General features: G+C 39.8%; 1 protein-coding gene across 2 annotated transcripts in view; it reads left to right on the top strand.

The window, feature by feature from the left end:
- Positions 1-16,550, top strand: part of LOC103029690 (WD repeat containing planar cell polarity effector) — a 122,013-nt gene that overhangs the window by 79,443 nt on the left and 26,020 nt on the right. For both annotated transcript variants that reach the window (XM_022672773.2, XM_022672774.2), the window contains one exon: positions 10,390-11,038. In XM_022672773.2, the coding sequence (XP_022528494.2) occupies positions 10,390-11,038 (649 nt within the window). The remainder of the gene's footprint in view (positions 1-10,389; positions 11,039-16,550) is intronic.

Raw genomic sequence — 16,550 nt, 5'->3', positions numbered from 1 at the left:
CTGGTCAATTGATAAGTAGGGCATGACTTCGTCAATAATGTAGTTCTAATGATGTTCCTGAGATGCTCCAGTGAGCAGAGCTGTAGGCACTTTTTTCACTCTCTTGCCCTCCGACTCTCGGTGCAACACACTCTTCAACCACTGTGCTCTCAGTGCAGTTAGTGACCTTACACAGTGGTGTAAAAAAGTGTTTGCCCCCTTCATCAAGATTTCTTTTTTTTTTTATTGTTTGTCACTTTCAGAGGTGGAAAGTAATGCATTACATGTACTCAAGTTACTGTAATTGAGTAGATTTTACGAGTAATTTGTCATTTTTAAAGTAGATTTTAAAATAGGTCGTTTTACTTTTACTCAAGTACATTTTGACACAAGTAATCTACTTTGCTACATTGGAAAACTCCCCGTTACACATCAAATAATTATCTATGTAACTATGTAACTTTTACTCAAAGTACATTTTAAATTGAGTACTTTTTTACTTTTACTCAAGTAGATTTTTAGATGGGTACTTTTACTTTTACTTGAGTAGAATTTTAGCAAAGTAAAGGTACTTTTACACAATTACAATTTTTCTGTACTTTTTCCACCTCTGGTCACTTTTAAATGTTTCAGATCATCAAACAAATGTAAATGTTAAGTTTAAAGACAACACAGGTAAACCCAAAATGCAGTTTTTAAATAAAGGTTTTTATTATTAAGGGAGAAACTAATCCAAAGCTAAATGGCCCTGTGTGAAAAAGTGTTTGCCCCTAAACCTAACTGGTTTTTCCACCTTTTAGCAGCAACAACTGCGATCAAGTCTTTTACAGCGTTGTGGAGGAATTTTTCAGTTCTTTGGATCTTATGTGACCTCTTGGATAAGTAGTCGCTGTGCTCTTTTGGTCATTTTAGTCAGCAGGCCAATCCTGGGATAGTTCACCACTGTTACAGGCTTTCTTCATTTGTGGATAATAATTCACTGTGGTTCACTGGAGTCCTAAAACTTTAGAAACAACTTTATAACCTTTCCCAGACTGATAGATCTTAGTTACTTTCTTTCTCATTTCTTCTTGATTTATTTTTGGATATTGGCATGATGTCTAGCTTTTGAGTATCAGGCCTGGGTGTGCGGAGATATTTAACGTGTGATAATACCCAGTCAAGTTAGTTTAATATGGATTGTTTTAGTATGAATTTTTTCTCCCTTAATTATGAACTCCTTCATTTAAAAACTGCATGTTTGGTTTACTTGTTTTCTCTTTGACTAATATTTAAATAAGTTTGATGACCTGAAACATTTAAAAGTGATAAACAGGCAAGAAAATAAGAAACCATAAAGGGTGCAAACTTTTTCACACCACTGTATGATTTGTCCAGACCTTAGAGTAGAGGTTTCTGAGATGTGAGTTGAGGAGTTGTGCCTTGAGTCAACAGAAAACCAACCATGTTGTCCAACAAATTCATCTTCTGCATGGCATCACTAGTACTGCTCACATGCATTGATTTCTCGCATGTTCTCTTTTCAAAACGTGTTTTTGGAGAGCAACAAGATGAGTCATTGATTTACGAAATGAAAAATCGCATAATTCAGGACCCTGTGTTCAGACATGTTGTGTGAAAACTACAACAATATAGCACAATCTCTTTTGGAATAGTTTAATGACCTGACTATTCAAAATGTGGTTCAAGTTGGAGATGAGTCTTTAGTATCTGTGGGAAAAGACTTAAGTGACTCTCAAAAACATTCAAGTCTCTAATGTTTCGGGTGTGAGTCTAAGTCAAGTCTCAAGTCTTTGGAAGATGTGAATCTGAGTTAAGGCTCAAACCTCTGAGGTGAGTCTCAGGTCTAGGGGGCTCAAGTTGAAGACAAGCCTTGAGTCTCAAGTCTCTGTGCTCCAAGTTTGCGATAAGTCTCAAGTCTTTGGAAATGTGGCTCTGAGTAGAGTCTCAGGTCTTTGGGGTGTGAATCTGAGTCAAAGAGTCTAAGACTAAGAGACTTAAGTCTAAGAGTTAAATCTCAAGTTGAGACTATTCTGGAATCTCTGTTGTGCAGTTCTCTGTTAATTCTTAACTGTCTGGGGTCCCTGGGCTGGGGGTCAGAATTGAGTCTTGAGTCTCTGCTTTGTGAGTCTGAGACAAGTCTTAAATCTATGTCTTAAGCTTTTGAAGTTCGAGTTGGAGGAGACTAAAGTCTGAGTAGAATCTTTTACTTTTGAAGTTCACAATTGGATTAGCATAGAGTCTGAGTTGAGTCATAAGTTTTTGAAGTTTGAGTTGGAGCATAATAGATAGAGAGTATAATAAGCATAATAAGCGTCTGAGTGGAGTCTTAAGTCTTAAAAGATCAATTTGGAGGAGTCTAAAGTCTGAGTAGAGTCTTAAACTTTTAAAGTTCGAGTTGGAGTAGCATAAAGTCTGAATAGAATTTTTTTTTTAATTAATCTGCTAGCGTACCTTTACAGCCTGAACATGCAGATCAGTTTACCTCTGCTGAAGCACACAAAGCGCAGCGCTATTAAGATACAAACGCGCCAAAGTCAGAGTGTACTTGCCTCTTAAATGGAGGGTTTTTTTTGCCCAAAACACATTTGTGATTAATTAAGGGTGTTGGTACATGATTTTTGCACTTTTCAAGCTGCTCAATGCATATTCTTTGCACCTTCGTGACACCAAAGACACCGACATGGCCTAAATCAAGCTGCCCGTTGCACAATTGACCGGTGCACTATAAATCACTAATATAGGACCCCTAGTGTCTCAAATATTGTTCAGAAGACTTAAACACAAACAGTGCATCAGCAGATTTACATTCTTTAACTATACACCAGCAAGTTGGAGCTACAAGAGAGGGTTCAGAGGGGTTTCCGATAAAGCGGCCAAGGACTATAGGCTTCCTCCACATTTCCTCCACATCTCCTGCCCTGGCTTTGGTCCAGCTGAGTGCTCTCAGAAGCAGGCTGGTCCAAATTAGCACTCGCGCCTTGTGTTTCAAACACATCCCACCCCCTCATGCCCCCCATGAAGAGAAAATTGCGGCATGGAAGCGGAACCGATCAGGAACGCTGGAAAAAACAGCTAAAGCGAATAAATAAACTGAGGCGGAGTGCGATGGAACGCGCTCCGTTTTGGAACACGCTCCATATTTATCTCCGGCCTTCACCTAGCTTGTTTTTCCCTCTTTCTCCCCCCCCCCCCCTCGTCTTCCTCCTCTTCCTCCTCTTCCTCCTCCTCCTGATAAAGAACATTAAAGCGTTTCTGGTCTGCATCATTTCTAATTAAAGTGTTTGTTGTCATTTTTGGATCCGGAGTGTGAAATCAAGCTAGCAGTTTTATGCGGGGAGCCGTGCGGCAAATCAAACGCGCACGCATCTCGCACACACACGCGCACGCACACGCGCGCACGCACACTTCAATCACTTCAAGCTCATATATATGTTCCTTTTGTTAACTTTGCTATCTGCATGCTAAGCCAATTTTCTACTTAGTCTCCAGCATTTAGAGGGGCGCTTTCTTTCCTTATGTGGTCTTAATTCCTACCCCTCTAAGATAAGCACTGCCAGGAGACGCACAAGGAAAACACACACACACACACACACACACAGAAACGGGTGCGCATGCATACTACTTATTTATTTATGCAAACATTTAACATTTTTAATCATTTCCCCAGTTGCTGAAATTTGATCATTTAAATGGAAAACAGCAGCGGATGCAGTTTATTCCCGAGCAGAGCCGCTTCGCTGTGAAGCCAACGTTCTTTTCCAAACGCAAGATTGTGGTGTTGTGTTTTTTTTTGTTTTGTTTTTTTTATAAAAGCGCTTATCTCTTTAAAAACACTCAATTCTCTCTTTGTTGGTTCGACCTCCGTATTCCCTGTACTTTAAACATTTCATATATTCCTCAACAAATCCGATTTATAGCTAAATATACAGTATATGAGCTTTTGATTTAAAATATATTGTAAAACTATTTCTTTACTATGTATGTGCGTATATGGAGAAACTGTCTAAAGTGCAGGTGTGAACTTTCGATCCACCCTGCATCAGTGTCAGAAGATATTTTTTTAATGACAAAAAAAGCTTTTTTGTTCAGTTTCATGTTGTAGAGAGAAAAGAAACATAATTAAATAATTTAAAATATATATATATATTTTTTGACAAAAGCAGGATACATTTTTTATGTCATTTTTTATGCCCTTGATTTTGAAAAAAATTGTGTAATGAGCAGCTGTCCCAGTCGATACTTTTTTTTATATATTGTATGTTTGTGTGTATGTGTATATCCTTGGTTTGTCTCAAAAAATTATAATAATTCTAATTTATTTCAGTAATATTCTGCACCATATTTTGACCAACAACCTCCTTGCCTTAGTATGGGTCGTGGCTGGGTCTTCCAGCAGGACAATGACCCGAAACATACAGCCAGGCCAAATAAGAATGGGCAAAGTTTATGCTTGAATGAAAAAATAGAAATCCCCCAGAATTACCTGAAATAAACTCTTTTTTACACTGACTTCCATTGAAAGTTAAGATTGTTAAGTTAAGTTGAGAAAGTTAAGTTGCTAATTTGGAGATGTTTGGACAGCGTCGATTTACACCACACTTGTGATAAAACAAATGGAATTTGGCCACCGCCTTTAGTCATTTATGCAGTGAACACACACAAACTCACTAGTAGGCACACTTAGAAGACACACACACGCTCAGTGATATACAGAATGAAAACATGGCCCAACAAACACACAAGGTTATATTCACCCTAGTTCTCTAATTTTTGAGCCACCTCTGCTACTATCTCAACAAATCCCTGTAATACTAAGATAATATTAAATACAATAAATACAATAAAAAAGGTTGTTCAGACATCATTCTTGTAACCTAATTTACCGCCTATGTTTAGGGATGTGGATCATTGTTCACATTGTTTGTGTTTTAATCTGTCGAAGATCTGTTCTTAATTAATATTTTTTCTTAAATAATAGGTCTATGCTTCTTCAGTGTTGCAATGTTAATTAACATCATTCTAAACAGATTTTGCTTATTCAAACTGCCTAAAAAATTTTTAAAGCTCAGTTTTAATGCTCTACTTACTCCAAAAAAATGGTGGGTTTAAATCGGGCTTGAGCTCATAATGACAGTGTATGGTGCGGGTCAGGTTGGATATTTTGGGCTGGATCTAAGCTCTAGTCCACAGCATGCTCTGTAATCTGTTTGGTAACACTTTACTTGGATGGTCCAATTGATGGCCTTGTTGATGCTCAACTGACATTCAACTAACATTCAACTAAATGTCTATTAACTGCAACATTACCATATGTTGAATGTAAATGATTCAAAGTAGAACATAAATCTACACCTAACCCTAACCTTTATTAACCCTTTATTAACCCTAAAATCTAACTCTACACTTAACCCTAACCTTAACCTAAACTTAAAATCTAACTCTAAACCCAGTGCTAAAATGTTAAGATTATAGTTTTGGTTGGAGTTGGATGTAGAGTTACATTTAATAGAGAATCATTTACTTTCACCTTTCAGTTCAATTGCATTTAATAGACATGCAGTTGAATGGTAGTTAAATGTTGAGTTGATCATCAGCAAATGGACCATCCAAGTAAAGTGTTACTAACTGTTTTGTGAGGCTGTTCGTTACAATAACGATGAAATATTGATCATATTACTTCTGATATAAATCTAATGAAAAGTCATCATTTAAGTGTTAAAGAAACACAAAGAGAGGGATCCTTTTCCGGCATCAGTTCGGAACCCTGATGATGTTCCGATGGTGAGAATATTCATTACTGGAATGGAGAGCTGGGTGTTGGGTGGGTCGGGGTGGGAGGATGACCCCAGTGGAATGGCTGAGAGCAGCTGGATTTCACGCCACGGCAAACCGACAAGTATCTGTGTAGTTCACACTCTCTGGCTCCGGTCTGGGCCTGAAAGCTGCTGCTGCAGAACCTTCCATTCTGCCCTCATCATCATCTCTGTCCTCTACACACACACACACACATACACACTTATACACACACTAATACACACACTGTCTCTCTCTCACTTTCTCTCTCTCTCTCTCTCTCTCTCTCTCTCTCTCTCTATATCTCTCTCTCTCTGCTCTCTGAACTGGAAAATTGGCTCAAAAAGGGCCACCGCTGTGAACAAGGGCCGCTGCTCAGCTGGACTTGGCCGGGTTTATCTTTCAAGCTGCAGAAAGAAAGTCCAGGGAAGAGCGGAGAAGACAAGAGAAGAATAGTTTTGACCAGTCACCGAAACCAATAACTAGCACAGACCTATTTGCCACGGTTACCTCTCTCTCTCTCTCTCTCTCTCTCTCTCTCTCTCTCTCTCTCTCTCTCTCTCTCTCTCTCTCTCTCTCTGTCTCTCTCTCTCTCTTTTACTGTCTCTCTCACTCTCCCCCACCCCCCACCCTCAGCTCTGTAAGATGCAGTTTGTCTTTGTGAAATTGAATCTGTCATTGTTTCAGCAGCAGCTGTGGGATTTGCTTTGTGTGTGTGTGTGAGAGAGAGAGAATGTGTGTGTGTGTGTGTGTTTGTGTCTGTGTGAGAGAGAGAAAGTGTGTATGCAAGTCTTAAGCAGGCTCACCCTGTGAAGACGTTAAATCTCTTTACGGAAGGCTCTCAAAGTGGCCTCAGCTCAGAAACGCACACCAACCCCTCCACTCAGCAGTTCACACTCTCAGCAGGTTTATTTGTTTGTTTGTTTACACGTCGTGCATTTTACAGTAGGTGATATTTAATACTTTATAGAATTGATGCTTTCAATAATTCAATGAGAATAAAGTGGCAAATCAAGTATAGTTATTAATGAGGGTGGCGTGATATAAAGATAATACCGTATATCGCAAAAATTAAGCATTATTATTAGTCTGATGAGCACAATTTCTGTTCTCTCTAGTGATCATAAATAGATCATAAATTCATATTAACCCTAGAACGAGTTCACAAGTGATTTTCATTGTGCTGCGTAGCTGCAGGGCGTCATTGATGTCATTAATCTTATGGTAGATTCCCTCCTCCCATCTATGGTCTTTTTTTAAGAGGCATGCGTTCGGGTGATTTTCATCCGACGTTAGTGATGGAGGTTAACACATTTTTTTTTAGGGGTAATTTATATGATGTTATCTGGTGTTTGTGTGTTCAAATCAGGTGCTCACATGTTCCAGGAATGGGTGGACCAAAGACCAAGTTCCCAGCAGCATTATTATTATATATTTTTTAATGACATTACCTGTTAAGAATTAAGTAATTTTACCTGACCAATCAGCTTTTTTCAAATTAAAGAAGGGTTCCAAAACGTGTCATACAGTGTATACCCAATGTTAGAATTGGTGTTACTATTTTTTACGTTAGTGTTCTAGGGTTAAGTGCCTTGAAAAAGTATTTGCCCCCTTGCATTTTTCCGATTATCAAACAAAATTTTTATATTAGACAAAGATAACATCAGAATAATATTAATAAGTAATGATATGATTTATTAAGGGGAAAAAACTATCCAAACCAACTTGGCCCTTTGTAAAAAAAATAAATAAATAAATAACTTTGATTAACTACATTTTGGAAGCAGATTAAAACCTGTCGGACAACATGAAGCAGATAAAATATTTTAAAAACAACACTTTTTCCCTCATGATCTGAAGAAATTCAACAATAGATAAGAAAACAAGAAGTTATTGACTCTTTATTTATCAGTCTGGAAAATATTATAAAGTAAGCTTCTAAAGCTTTGGGACTCCAGCAAACAACAGTTAGAGCTATTGCATGGAGAAAACATGGAACACTTGTTTTCCCTCCCTGGAGTGACTGAGCTATTTCTAGCTAAATTACTCCAAAAGGGCATGGACAACTCATCCAGGAAGTCACAAAAGAACCCAAAACAGCATCTAAAGAGCTGCAGGTCTCACTTGCCTCAGTTAAGGTCAGTGTTAATAAAGTCCACCAAGCTTATGAAAAATATGATGGTTTGGGGTTTTTACTCACAGTACTTCTGACCATAAAGTATGTACATAGAAGTTAGTCTGGCATGTGTTGTAGTGTGTAAGCTTGTGTAGCATCAGCTTAGATATTTCTCTTCAGTGCTATTTTATTCAGTTTTATTCACTATTTTGTATGTGGGTAGATGTGTGTTGGAGCCGTGTGCACCGAGGACTGAAATTTTAGCATTGTGTGGGTAATCCTGCCAGCCTCCACCTGGCATTCTGGGTAAACACACCACACTAAACTGATAACACCTCATTCTCCTACCTGTGTAACATGATTAAAACTCTGGCCATAAATGTGAATGTAAATATAATATCAGCCTCGCTATTTGGAGGTCTAATCAAAGCACCAGGCCGGTGTTGGTTAGGACGAGGGGTCCGCAGCGCTGTTCTGTCGGCGGGGTGTTGGTCGTGAGCCCTGGCCCAGCTGTGGTTAGGCCTGTGTTGGAGGCCTGTGTTTCGGAGGCCTGCGGTTGAGGCAGGTGTGTCTCAGCAGGCTGTGGCTCTGCGGCACTCTGGCTCTTTTCCGGAACCCTCCACCCCCTCCTTTCTCACCGTGCGCCCTCCCAAATACCCCCACCCTCGCCCCCCTGGGGAGTAGCGGGAGGCAGCCCGGGGGGATTAGGGCTAAAAAAGAGCGGAAAAAATGGAGCCCTCATCCTCTCCTTCCACACAGAGACTGTAGGCAACCTGCTTAATGCTGCCGCCGCCGCCGCTGCTGCTGGCACAGCCAAACACACCTCACACTCGTGCCAAAACACATCCCTTTCTCTCTCTCTCTCTTTTACACTCTCTCTCTCTCTGTCTGTGTCTATACACAAAATGAACCACATGCTTGGCTATGGACAAACCCAAAAGCCTGAACACTTTCCCACTTTTTAAAGCACTTTTTAAGCCACGTGTGCACTTGTGTGTGCTTGTGAGTTTGGTGTGGGTATGTGTGTGTATATGTGTGTGTGTGTGTGTGTTCACGCCACGCTTAAATCGGCAAACAAATTTGCAGAGCGTGCGCCGCTGTAGCCGTGGTATCTTTGCCGGTGCCGGCTGGCCCCGTGTTTGGATTGGGATGAGTGTAGGATGCTGAATATTCACTTTCGCGAGCATCAGGAAAAACCCCCTGTGGGATACAGCGGCGTGGCCAAACTGAGCCCACCGCTGGCTTCGAGCGCGGCAGGTTAGAAACACATGCTGTCACGCATGCAGCCTTGTAGGTTTGTTGTGTGGGCACACCTTGTGCAGTAAAAAAAAAAAAACAGTTTTGGAGGAAAAAAGGGCAAAAAAGGGCAAAAAAAAATGGCTTCCGGGTGGCCCAACTGTCTAAGCGCAGGTTTGCTCCCCAGTGACGCCACAGTGATTCATAGCTGGGTTGGATGGGTTAACAGTCTACAGAGTAGGCTGGGTGGGTATTATTATCCTAAGTATATGCAGATGACCTCTGTCCTGATTGGATGCCCTGGTCTTATGGTGTGCCAGAAAAGACTGGCACCACAAGAAGTATGATGTTTGGGGATATTCTGACTGAACCATCGAACTACAATATCACAGTTTGTTCCTGGTCAAAGTGTCTCAGATTTGTCAGGATGCTTATTGCTATCTTATACCCCTTGCACCCACACCATTAGAAGAGCATCGTAGTTTTTGAATAGTTCTAATGATGGGCGTGAGGTGTGTTCAGGTAAATTTCTGGCGTATTGCTATGTTGGCAGCGGAAAACAGGTGCGCCACTGATCGATTTGAACCTTGACCACAATCAACAGTCAGACGTCCATATCTGTCTTTGTCTACGCTTGTGTGTCAGTGTGCATACACCCCTGCTCGATACACACACACACACACATATACACACATATACACACACAGGCACACTGCAGCGCACAAATCAAACTTTAACTTAACCATCAACAATAAACAGAATACAATAAAATAGCATTTCTGCTCTCTTAAATAAGCTGCTCGCACACCTTCACCACAAGAACAAGCAGATCATTTGCCTTAGCTGAGAAGTGCAGAAGCGCTGTGCTGCTATAATAGCAATACGCCAAATTCAGAGCACATCTGGCTCTGACTGATTTGTTTCATGTTACGGCCAAAACACACCCATAATTAATTCAGAGAATGAGTTCATGTCTTTTGTGCATTGTGAGCAACGCAAAGCTACTTTTCCTGTCGTTATGATAGCAAAGACACAGTGACACATCCTAAATTAAGCTGTACCAAGCACGGTTGACGTCTATAATGATATGAATCATTAAAATAGGGCCCATTTAGATAGTAAGAGCTGACTGTTTACACACTGCGCAATATTTCCTTTCCTTGACAGGTGCCTTTTCTTTAACTTTAAGTGGTTTAATGATAATTAATTCACAGCTAATCAGTGTGTTTTTCTTTGTGCTTTTATTTTGTAAATAATTGCAGGTCATGAACTCCATACGCACCGACAGCGACCTGTTAGACTGCTGCTTCAGCCTGACCCAGCCTTACCATATCCTCACCATAGAGCTGCACAAGGAGGCCCGTGGCCCCACAGCAGAGCTGCGCGAGGAGTCCCGTCTGCTGGTAGTGGAGGCCTGTGTGTACGAATGCGCTCGTGGGCGACTGCAGCAGCTCTCATCTACACCCCTGCCCCTCTCCTCTGTCCCAGTGTCCTGGTGCCGTGACCCGACCGAGCGCTGGCTTCTCCTGGGCCTGCAGGACAGTTCAGTAGTGCTGCTCCACCCTGAGAGTGGGGTTTCTGTGCAGGCCGCTTGCCCCATGCCCCCCTCGCTGCTGGCCTGGCACCCCTCCGGTGGGCTGATGGTGGTGGCTGGAGGTCAGGGGGAAGTGCAGTGTTTTGATTTGGGGCTTTCTCTGCTCCCTGTGCGGCTGATGAGTGAGGAAGAGGATGGGCCGGGCCGTGCTGGTGCCAGCCTGCAGCTGGGTCGACACATGAAGGTGTCCGGCGGCTTGGAAGGAATCGAGTGGGCACATTCACCCGTGTCCCAGAATGCAGAGGGACTGGACGTACACAATCTGCTCCTGCTCAGGTTTCATGGAGGACCTCTAGCTGCACTGAGACTAAAGCTGGGTGAGTAAGTCATAAAACAAGCCAATCAAAATCACTCTCAAAGCTACCTGTAGTGTATTACAGTCTACAGCTCTGAAAAAAAAAAGTAAGAGACCATTTAAAATTTTATTTTACCAAAATAAAAAGCTCTGGAATATAATCAAGAGGAAGATGGATGATCACAAGCCATCAAACCAAACTGAACTGCTTGAATTTCTGCAGCAGGAGTGGAATAAAGTTACAAAAAAGCAGTGTGTAAGACTGGTGGAGGAGAACATGCCAAGACGCATGAAAACTGTGATTAAAAACCAGGGTTATTCCGCCAAATATTGATTTCTGAACTCTTAAAACTTTATTTCTTTGCATTATTTGAGGTCTGAAAGCTTTGCATTTTTTTTGTTTTATTTACTTTATTTCAGCCATTTCTCATTTTCTGCAAATAATTGCTCTGAATGACAATATTTTATTTGGAATTTGGGAGAAATGTTGTCCGTAGTTTATAGAATAAAACAGCAATGTTTATTTAACTCAAACATATACCTATGTTTGAGAGAGGGATCTGTACCTCCTGTCCATGGCAACTTAGCAGATGAGGGAGATGTATGAACTTTCAAAAATGAGCATTGTGCTTCTGTTGCAGTTAAGCATGAACTAGCTTATTTGATGTTGTGCTATTTAGACACATGTATGATTAATTAAGAGAATTAATACATGCTTTTTAAGTGTTTCAAGCTAAAATGAAAGCAGTCAAAAAATGGGCAGAAAAAAGTACAAGATATCCTGGGCTACAGCAACTGGATCGAGGGTTATAAAATACCTTGTTTTTTGTCTAACTACAATCCTCCTTACTGGCTTTACTAACATTTCTGTCCTGGCAAATAACGTGGGCACAGCATCCTCCTTTAACTTTCGCATTCCAACCAGTGTCTTAAAGAAACACTAGCTAAGCAGCCTACTCTAAAGAGCTATGGCTTGACTACCGTTACCCCCCACTTATTCTGAGGTTAAATTGAGAAAATAACCAGTCAGGAATAATTGAGTCCTAGCTGGAGAACTGGGTTTAGCTAGCTTGCTGTTTCTCTGCTAACGTTTACCTGGCTACATTGGCTGGCTGGGTAATAGTAATAATATGGCTAGTTTTAGCTAGCTTGCACAGTAACATATATATTAAACTGAAATGACGATCTCTACTGATTGTGTGAATCCATTTATAGTGAAGTATAAGATATTTGAGGAAACTATAGAAGGTTTGACCATTTCTTTCTTTTTAAATAAGTGCGTTTGGGAAAGCAGCAGTGAGTTAGCAATGCTAGCGATCCAACGCTACTTCCATCTCCCACAGCCTCGGTTTGGTATACGATGGTGACGTAGGTGAATTGAGCGTATTGTGCCAGTTTATCACCACTGGAATTTGCTCGAATCTGAGTTTACGTGTCTTGTCCAAGTCTAGAACTAGAGTGTGAAGCATAACTCTGCAGTTTGTTCAGGGTCCATCGGCCGAGGTCACTCAATACCTGCCCTGGGGGCCGCCGCCCAGAGATGCATCGCGGGACGCACTTTTTTCCGATAAATCATTTGCTGTGGCTGAACGTCCCTCGGGGAGCAAGATAAAGTTTTGCCAATCAAAGGCAGATTGCCCCCAAAAGTTTAATTTACGTTTGGAGACGGGAGGAAGAGTCTCGCAGCAAATCAGCTGAAGCGTGAGAGAGCAAGATTTAAACAAATATGGGAGTGTGTGTGTGTGTGTGTCTTTTGTCACAGTCACAATAAAAAAAAAAACATAGCTCTTAAAATACATTTTGTAGAATATATATTTTTTTAAAATATTAGTCTTTTTTTTTTTTTGGTTTGGTTTCACACAGACATAAACCTAAATGCATTATATCTGTGAAGTGTGAAGCTGCTTTAAGACAGAACGCTGAAACGATGCACTTTTAAACACAGTGTTTTTAAATGGGGAGTGCAGCAAGTCAAGAGTCAAGAGGCTTTTATTGTCATTATAACTGAGTACAGGTACACAGTGTAGTGAAATTACGTTTCTCCGGAACCATGGTGCAACATGGAACAATGAACAATAGACAACATAAAGTGCAAGAGTGACGACAGTGCAACATTAAACTATAACACTACAATAAATACAAAAGACGAGACCATTTAATATACAGAACAGTGCCGTACTGACACGGTATAATAATGGACCTGCTGCCTTTTGGTTATTGACCCTGCCTGTCCCAGACTACTCTTATAAGCCTGATCCCTTATTTAATAAATTGTGATTTTGGTATCTGCGCTTGTCTGTCTTATGTTTGGCCCCCGTGACAAAAAATTGAGCAGATTTACAACATTCTTAAGCTTTAGCATTTAATACATTTTAATAATGTCTTTACTAATGTCAATGTTAATAAATAATGTTTACTTTTATACGATTTAATAGTGTTTATTACTGTCATAACTACTGTTAATTAATGTATCTTTATTGTAAAGTGTTACTAATTTGTATGTAGATGAAGAGAGTGAGATGAAGAGAGTTATGTGTTTACATAAGGAGTGTCTTATCAGCAGCCAATTGAGACAGAGGTCATTTACATATATCAATTGTCATGGCAGATTACCGAAAACTTTGTGTGCAGAAAGTGTTGAAGTGGTCCACAAATGAAAGAGAATGATGCCAATGTTTTTGGCGCATAAACTCACATAAACATCAGAACGGACATGGCTGTGTTTAATATTTGATAAATTGTTTTTGTTTGTTTGTTTGTTTGTTTGTTGTGCTTGTTTTCTTTCGCTTTATTGTAGTTGTTAACTAGTAACGACAGAGAACGAGAGAGATAAAGAGGATAAAGGATGTAATAAATATATTTTTTAAATAGTAATAATAATAATTAGTGCTAATGTGATTTTGTACTGGTCTTTTACGTTGGAAAAAAGACAGAGAGAGTTTCTTACTAGTGCTCCCTGACTGCAGAAATATGCAGAGAAGTGAATAATCTCATTTTGGGGACTTATTTATTTTGTGAAGTTTTTATATTTAATTTTATCGTAGTAAATTTTTGTAGTAAGAAAACTCTGTGTGGAGAAAGTGGCAAAGTGGTCCATACATGAAAGAGAACGATGACAATGTTTTCAATGCATAAACTTACATAAACATCAGAACGCACATTACTGTGTTTAATATTTGATGAATTGTTTGTTTGTTTGTTTTTTTGTTTGTTTGTTGTGCTTGTCGTCTCTCGCTTTATTGTAGTCGTTAACTAGTAACGACAGAGAAGAGAAGAGAAGAGAGGGAAAGAGGAAAGCGAGAGTGGAGAGGAGCCCCTCTCCTGATCTGGAGCCAAGGTTTGGATGAAGAAGGAGCAGCGTCTTTTCCAGCGGCGATAATTCCGAGCGTGTTCGCTTGTTTGCTCGTCTGCTTTATTTATTTATTTGTTTGTTTGCTCTGCGTGTTCCGTCGTGCTTGTCTAGTTTGGAGCGGCTGTGTTTGTTTATTGACTTATTTCATTAGGACTCCCGACATGATAGAGGGAGTGAAACGCACGCGGCGGAGAAGAAAGAGTTGGCAGAATTCCAGTGTTCCTGAGGAAGTCTCTCTCTCTCTCTCTCTTTTCTGTCTCTCTCTCTCTCTCTCTTTTTTTTTTTGGAGTTATCTCTCCTGGGCACGCGCCTGCTGCTGTTGTAGCAGTTTGCAGAGTGGATATATGTGTGTGTGTGTGTGTGTGTGTGTGTGTGTGTGTGTGCTGGCCTCTCCGCTCAGAGAGAAGAATAAGAGAGAGGGAGGAAAAAAAGCAGGTTAATTTACAAGCACTAATCAAAGCAGCAGCAAATTGCCCAGCCTTGCAGTATTTTGTTATTAGAGTTGCATCATATAGGATGCTGCAGCTGTGTGTGTGTGTGTGTGTGTGTGTGTGTGTGTGTGTGTGTGTGTGTGATTACACGTGAAAGCTTTTGAATTAGAGTCAAATGCAGATTCTAGCTTCATTACGTTTTGTATATGTGTATATATGGTCTATAGTTTTAATAGTTAGAATGGTTAGAGTGGAGTTTAAAGCTTGCACGACTAAAACTAACAGTTTTTAATCACAAGTTGTCGTGATGTTCACTTTGAGGTACATTGGGCTCATGTGCTGGGTTAGCTACTATAACCTGCTTTGAAATGAATTGCTATACTTGTGAGGTCACAAAAACCCTAACCATTTTCACATATTGGCTGCGTCCCCACTGTGTACCATACACTAAAACACTATGTGTCCTATCTTACACCCTGCACAAGGTGCGTCATGATGCTCATTGCTGTCTTACGTTCCTCCAAAAGTCTATTTTCATGTCTTGCAATTGTGTTGTTTAAATAGTGACAGTTCTCGTGAATATGTCTACGCCTAGGTGCATGGTGGTTTGGAAATGAGGTGTGTTCAGGAACATTTTTGGCTTATTGCTATCTTGGCAACAGAAAACACAGGTGCTCCACTGACTGAATACAACCTCGACAGAAGTCAAACAGTCAGATGTTCATTGCTATGTTAACTAACATTAACATCAACTGGGGTGTACGATATGGCCATAAAATAACATCACAATATTTCATGGTATTTTCGCAATAATGATACTCTTGGCGATATTACAAAACACTGAATTAAAAACATTATTTCAAGATACACTACTGCAACAAAATGAAAATTAAATTGTGTTACAGCATACGATATGATATGGCACAACCCTAACTGAGATCTTAAAAAAATACAATAATTTTTATCAGATATGTAACAGAAGTCAATGATCCAGAATGTCTTTATACTAATAATGCGCTCCAAATATCTCCATATATCCAGGATTAAAGTCAAATAAATGATACTGGACAGATATAATCTATAAAAAGTAGTATCCTTATGTGATATTAGGGGTGGGTGATATGGCACGAAATTTCAGGGTATAATACCGTTCAAAAACGTTGGTGATATTATTGCGCATAATACGATATGGCTCACCCATAACATCAACTACTGGAGAAATCTATTAACAGACTATCTCTCTCTCTTTACACAATTTCAGAACTCAGAAACACAGATTCAGACTCAATTTAAACACATCTAATTCAAACACAACTGTAAAGCACTAATCTAAAAATGATTAGGTAAACATGCAAATATGTTTTGTGGTTCGGTTTTCTGTTTAGGTATACATGTATATGTTTATATGTATACACACACACACACACACACACACATATATATATATATATATATATATGTGTGTGTGTGTGTGTGTGTATACGGCTCTGGAGAAAAATGAAATACCACTTCAGTTTCTGAATCAGTTTCTCTGAATTTGCTATTTATAGGTATATATTTGAGCAAAATCAAAAAAAAAAATATTCTATAAACTACAGACAACATTTCTCCCTAATTCCCCCAAAAAATGATTGTCATTTAGAGCATTTGTTTGCAGAAAATGAGAAATGGCTGAAAAAAACAAAAAAGATGCAGAGCTTTCAGACCTCAAATAATGCAAAGAAAAGAAAGTTCATATTCATAAAGATTTA

This window comes from Astyanax mexicanus, chromosome 14 (genome assembly GCF_023375975.1).
Source record: "Astyanax mexicanus isolate ESR-SI-001 chromosome 14, AstMex3_surface, whole genome shotgun sequence".
In the NCBI taxonomy this organism is placed as follows: Eukaryota; Metazoa; Chordata; class Actinopteri; order Characiformes; family Acestrorhamphidae; genus Astyanax; species Astyanax mexicanus.
This window is presented reverse-complemented; position numbering and strand designations above follow the sequence as displayed.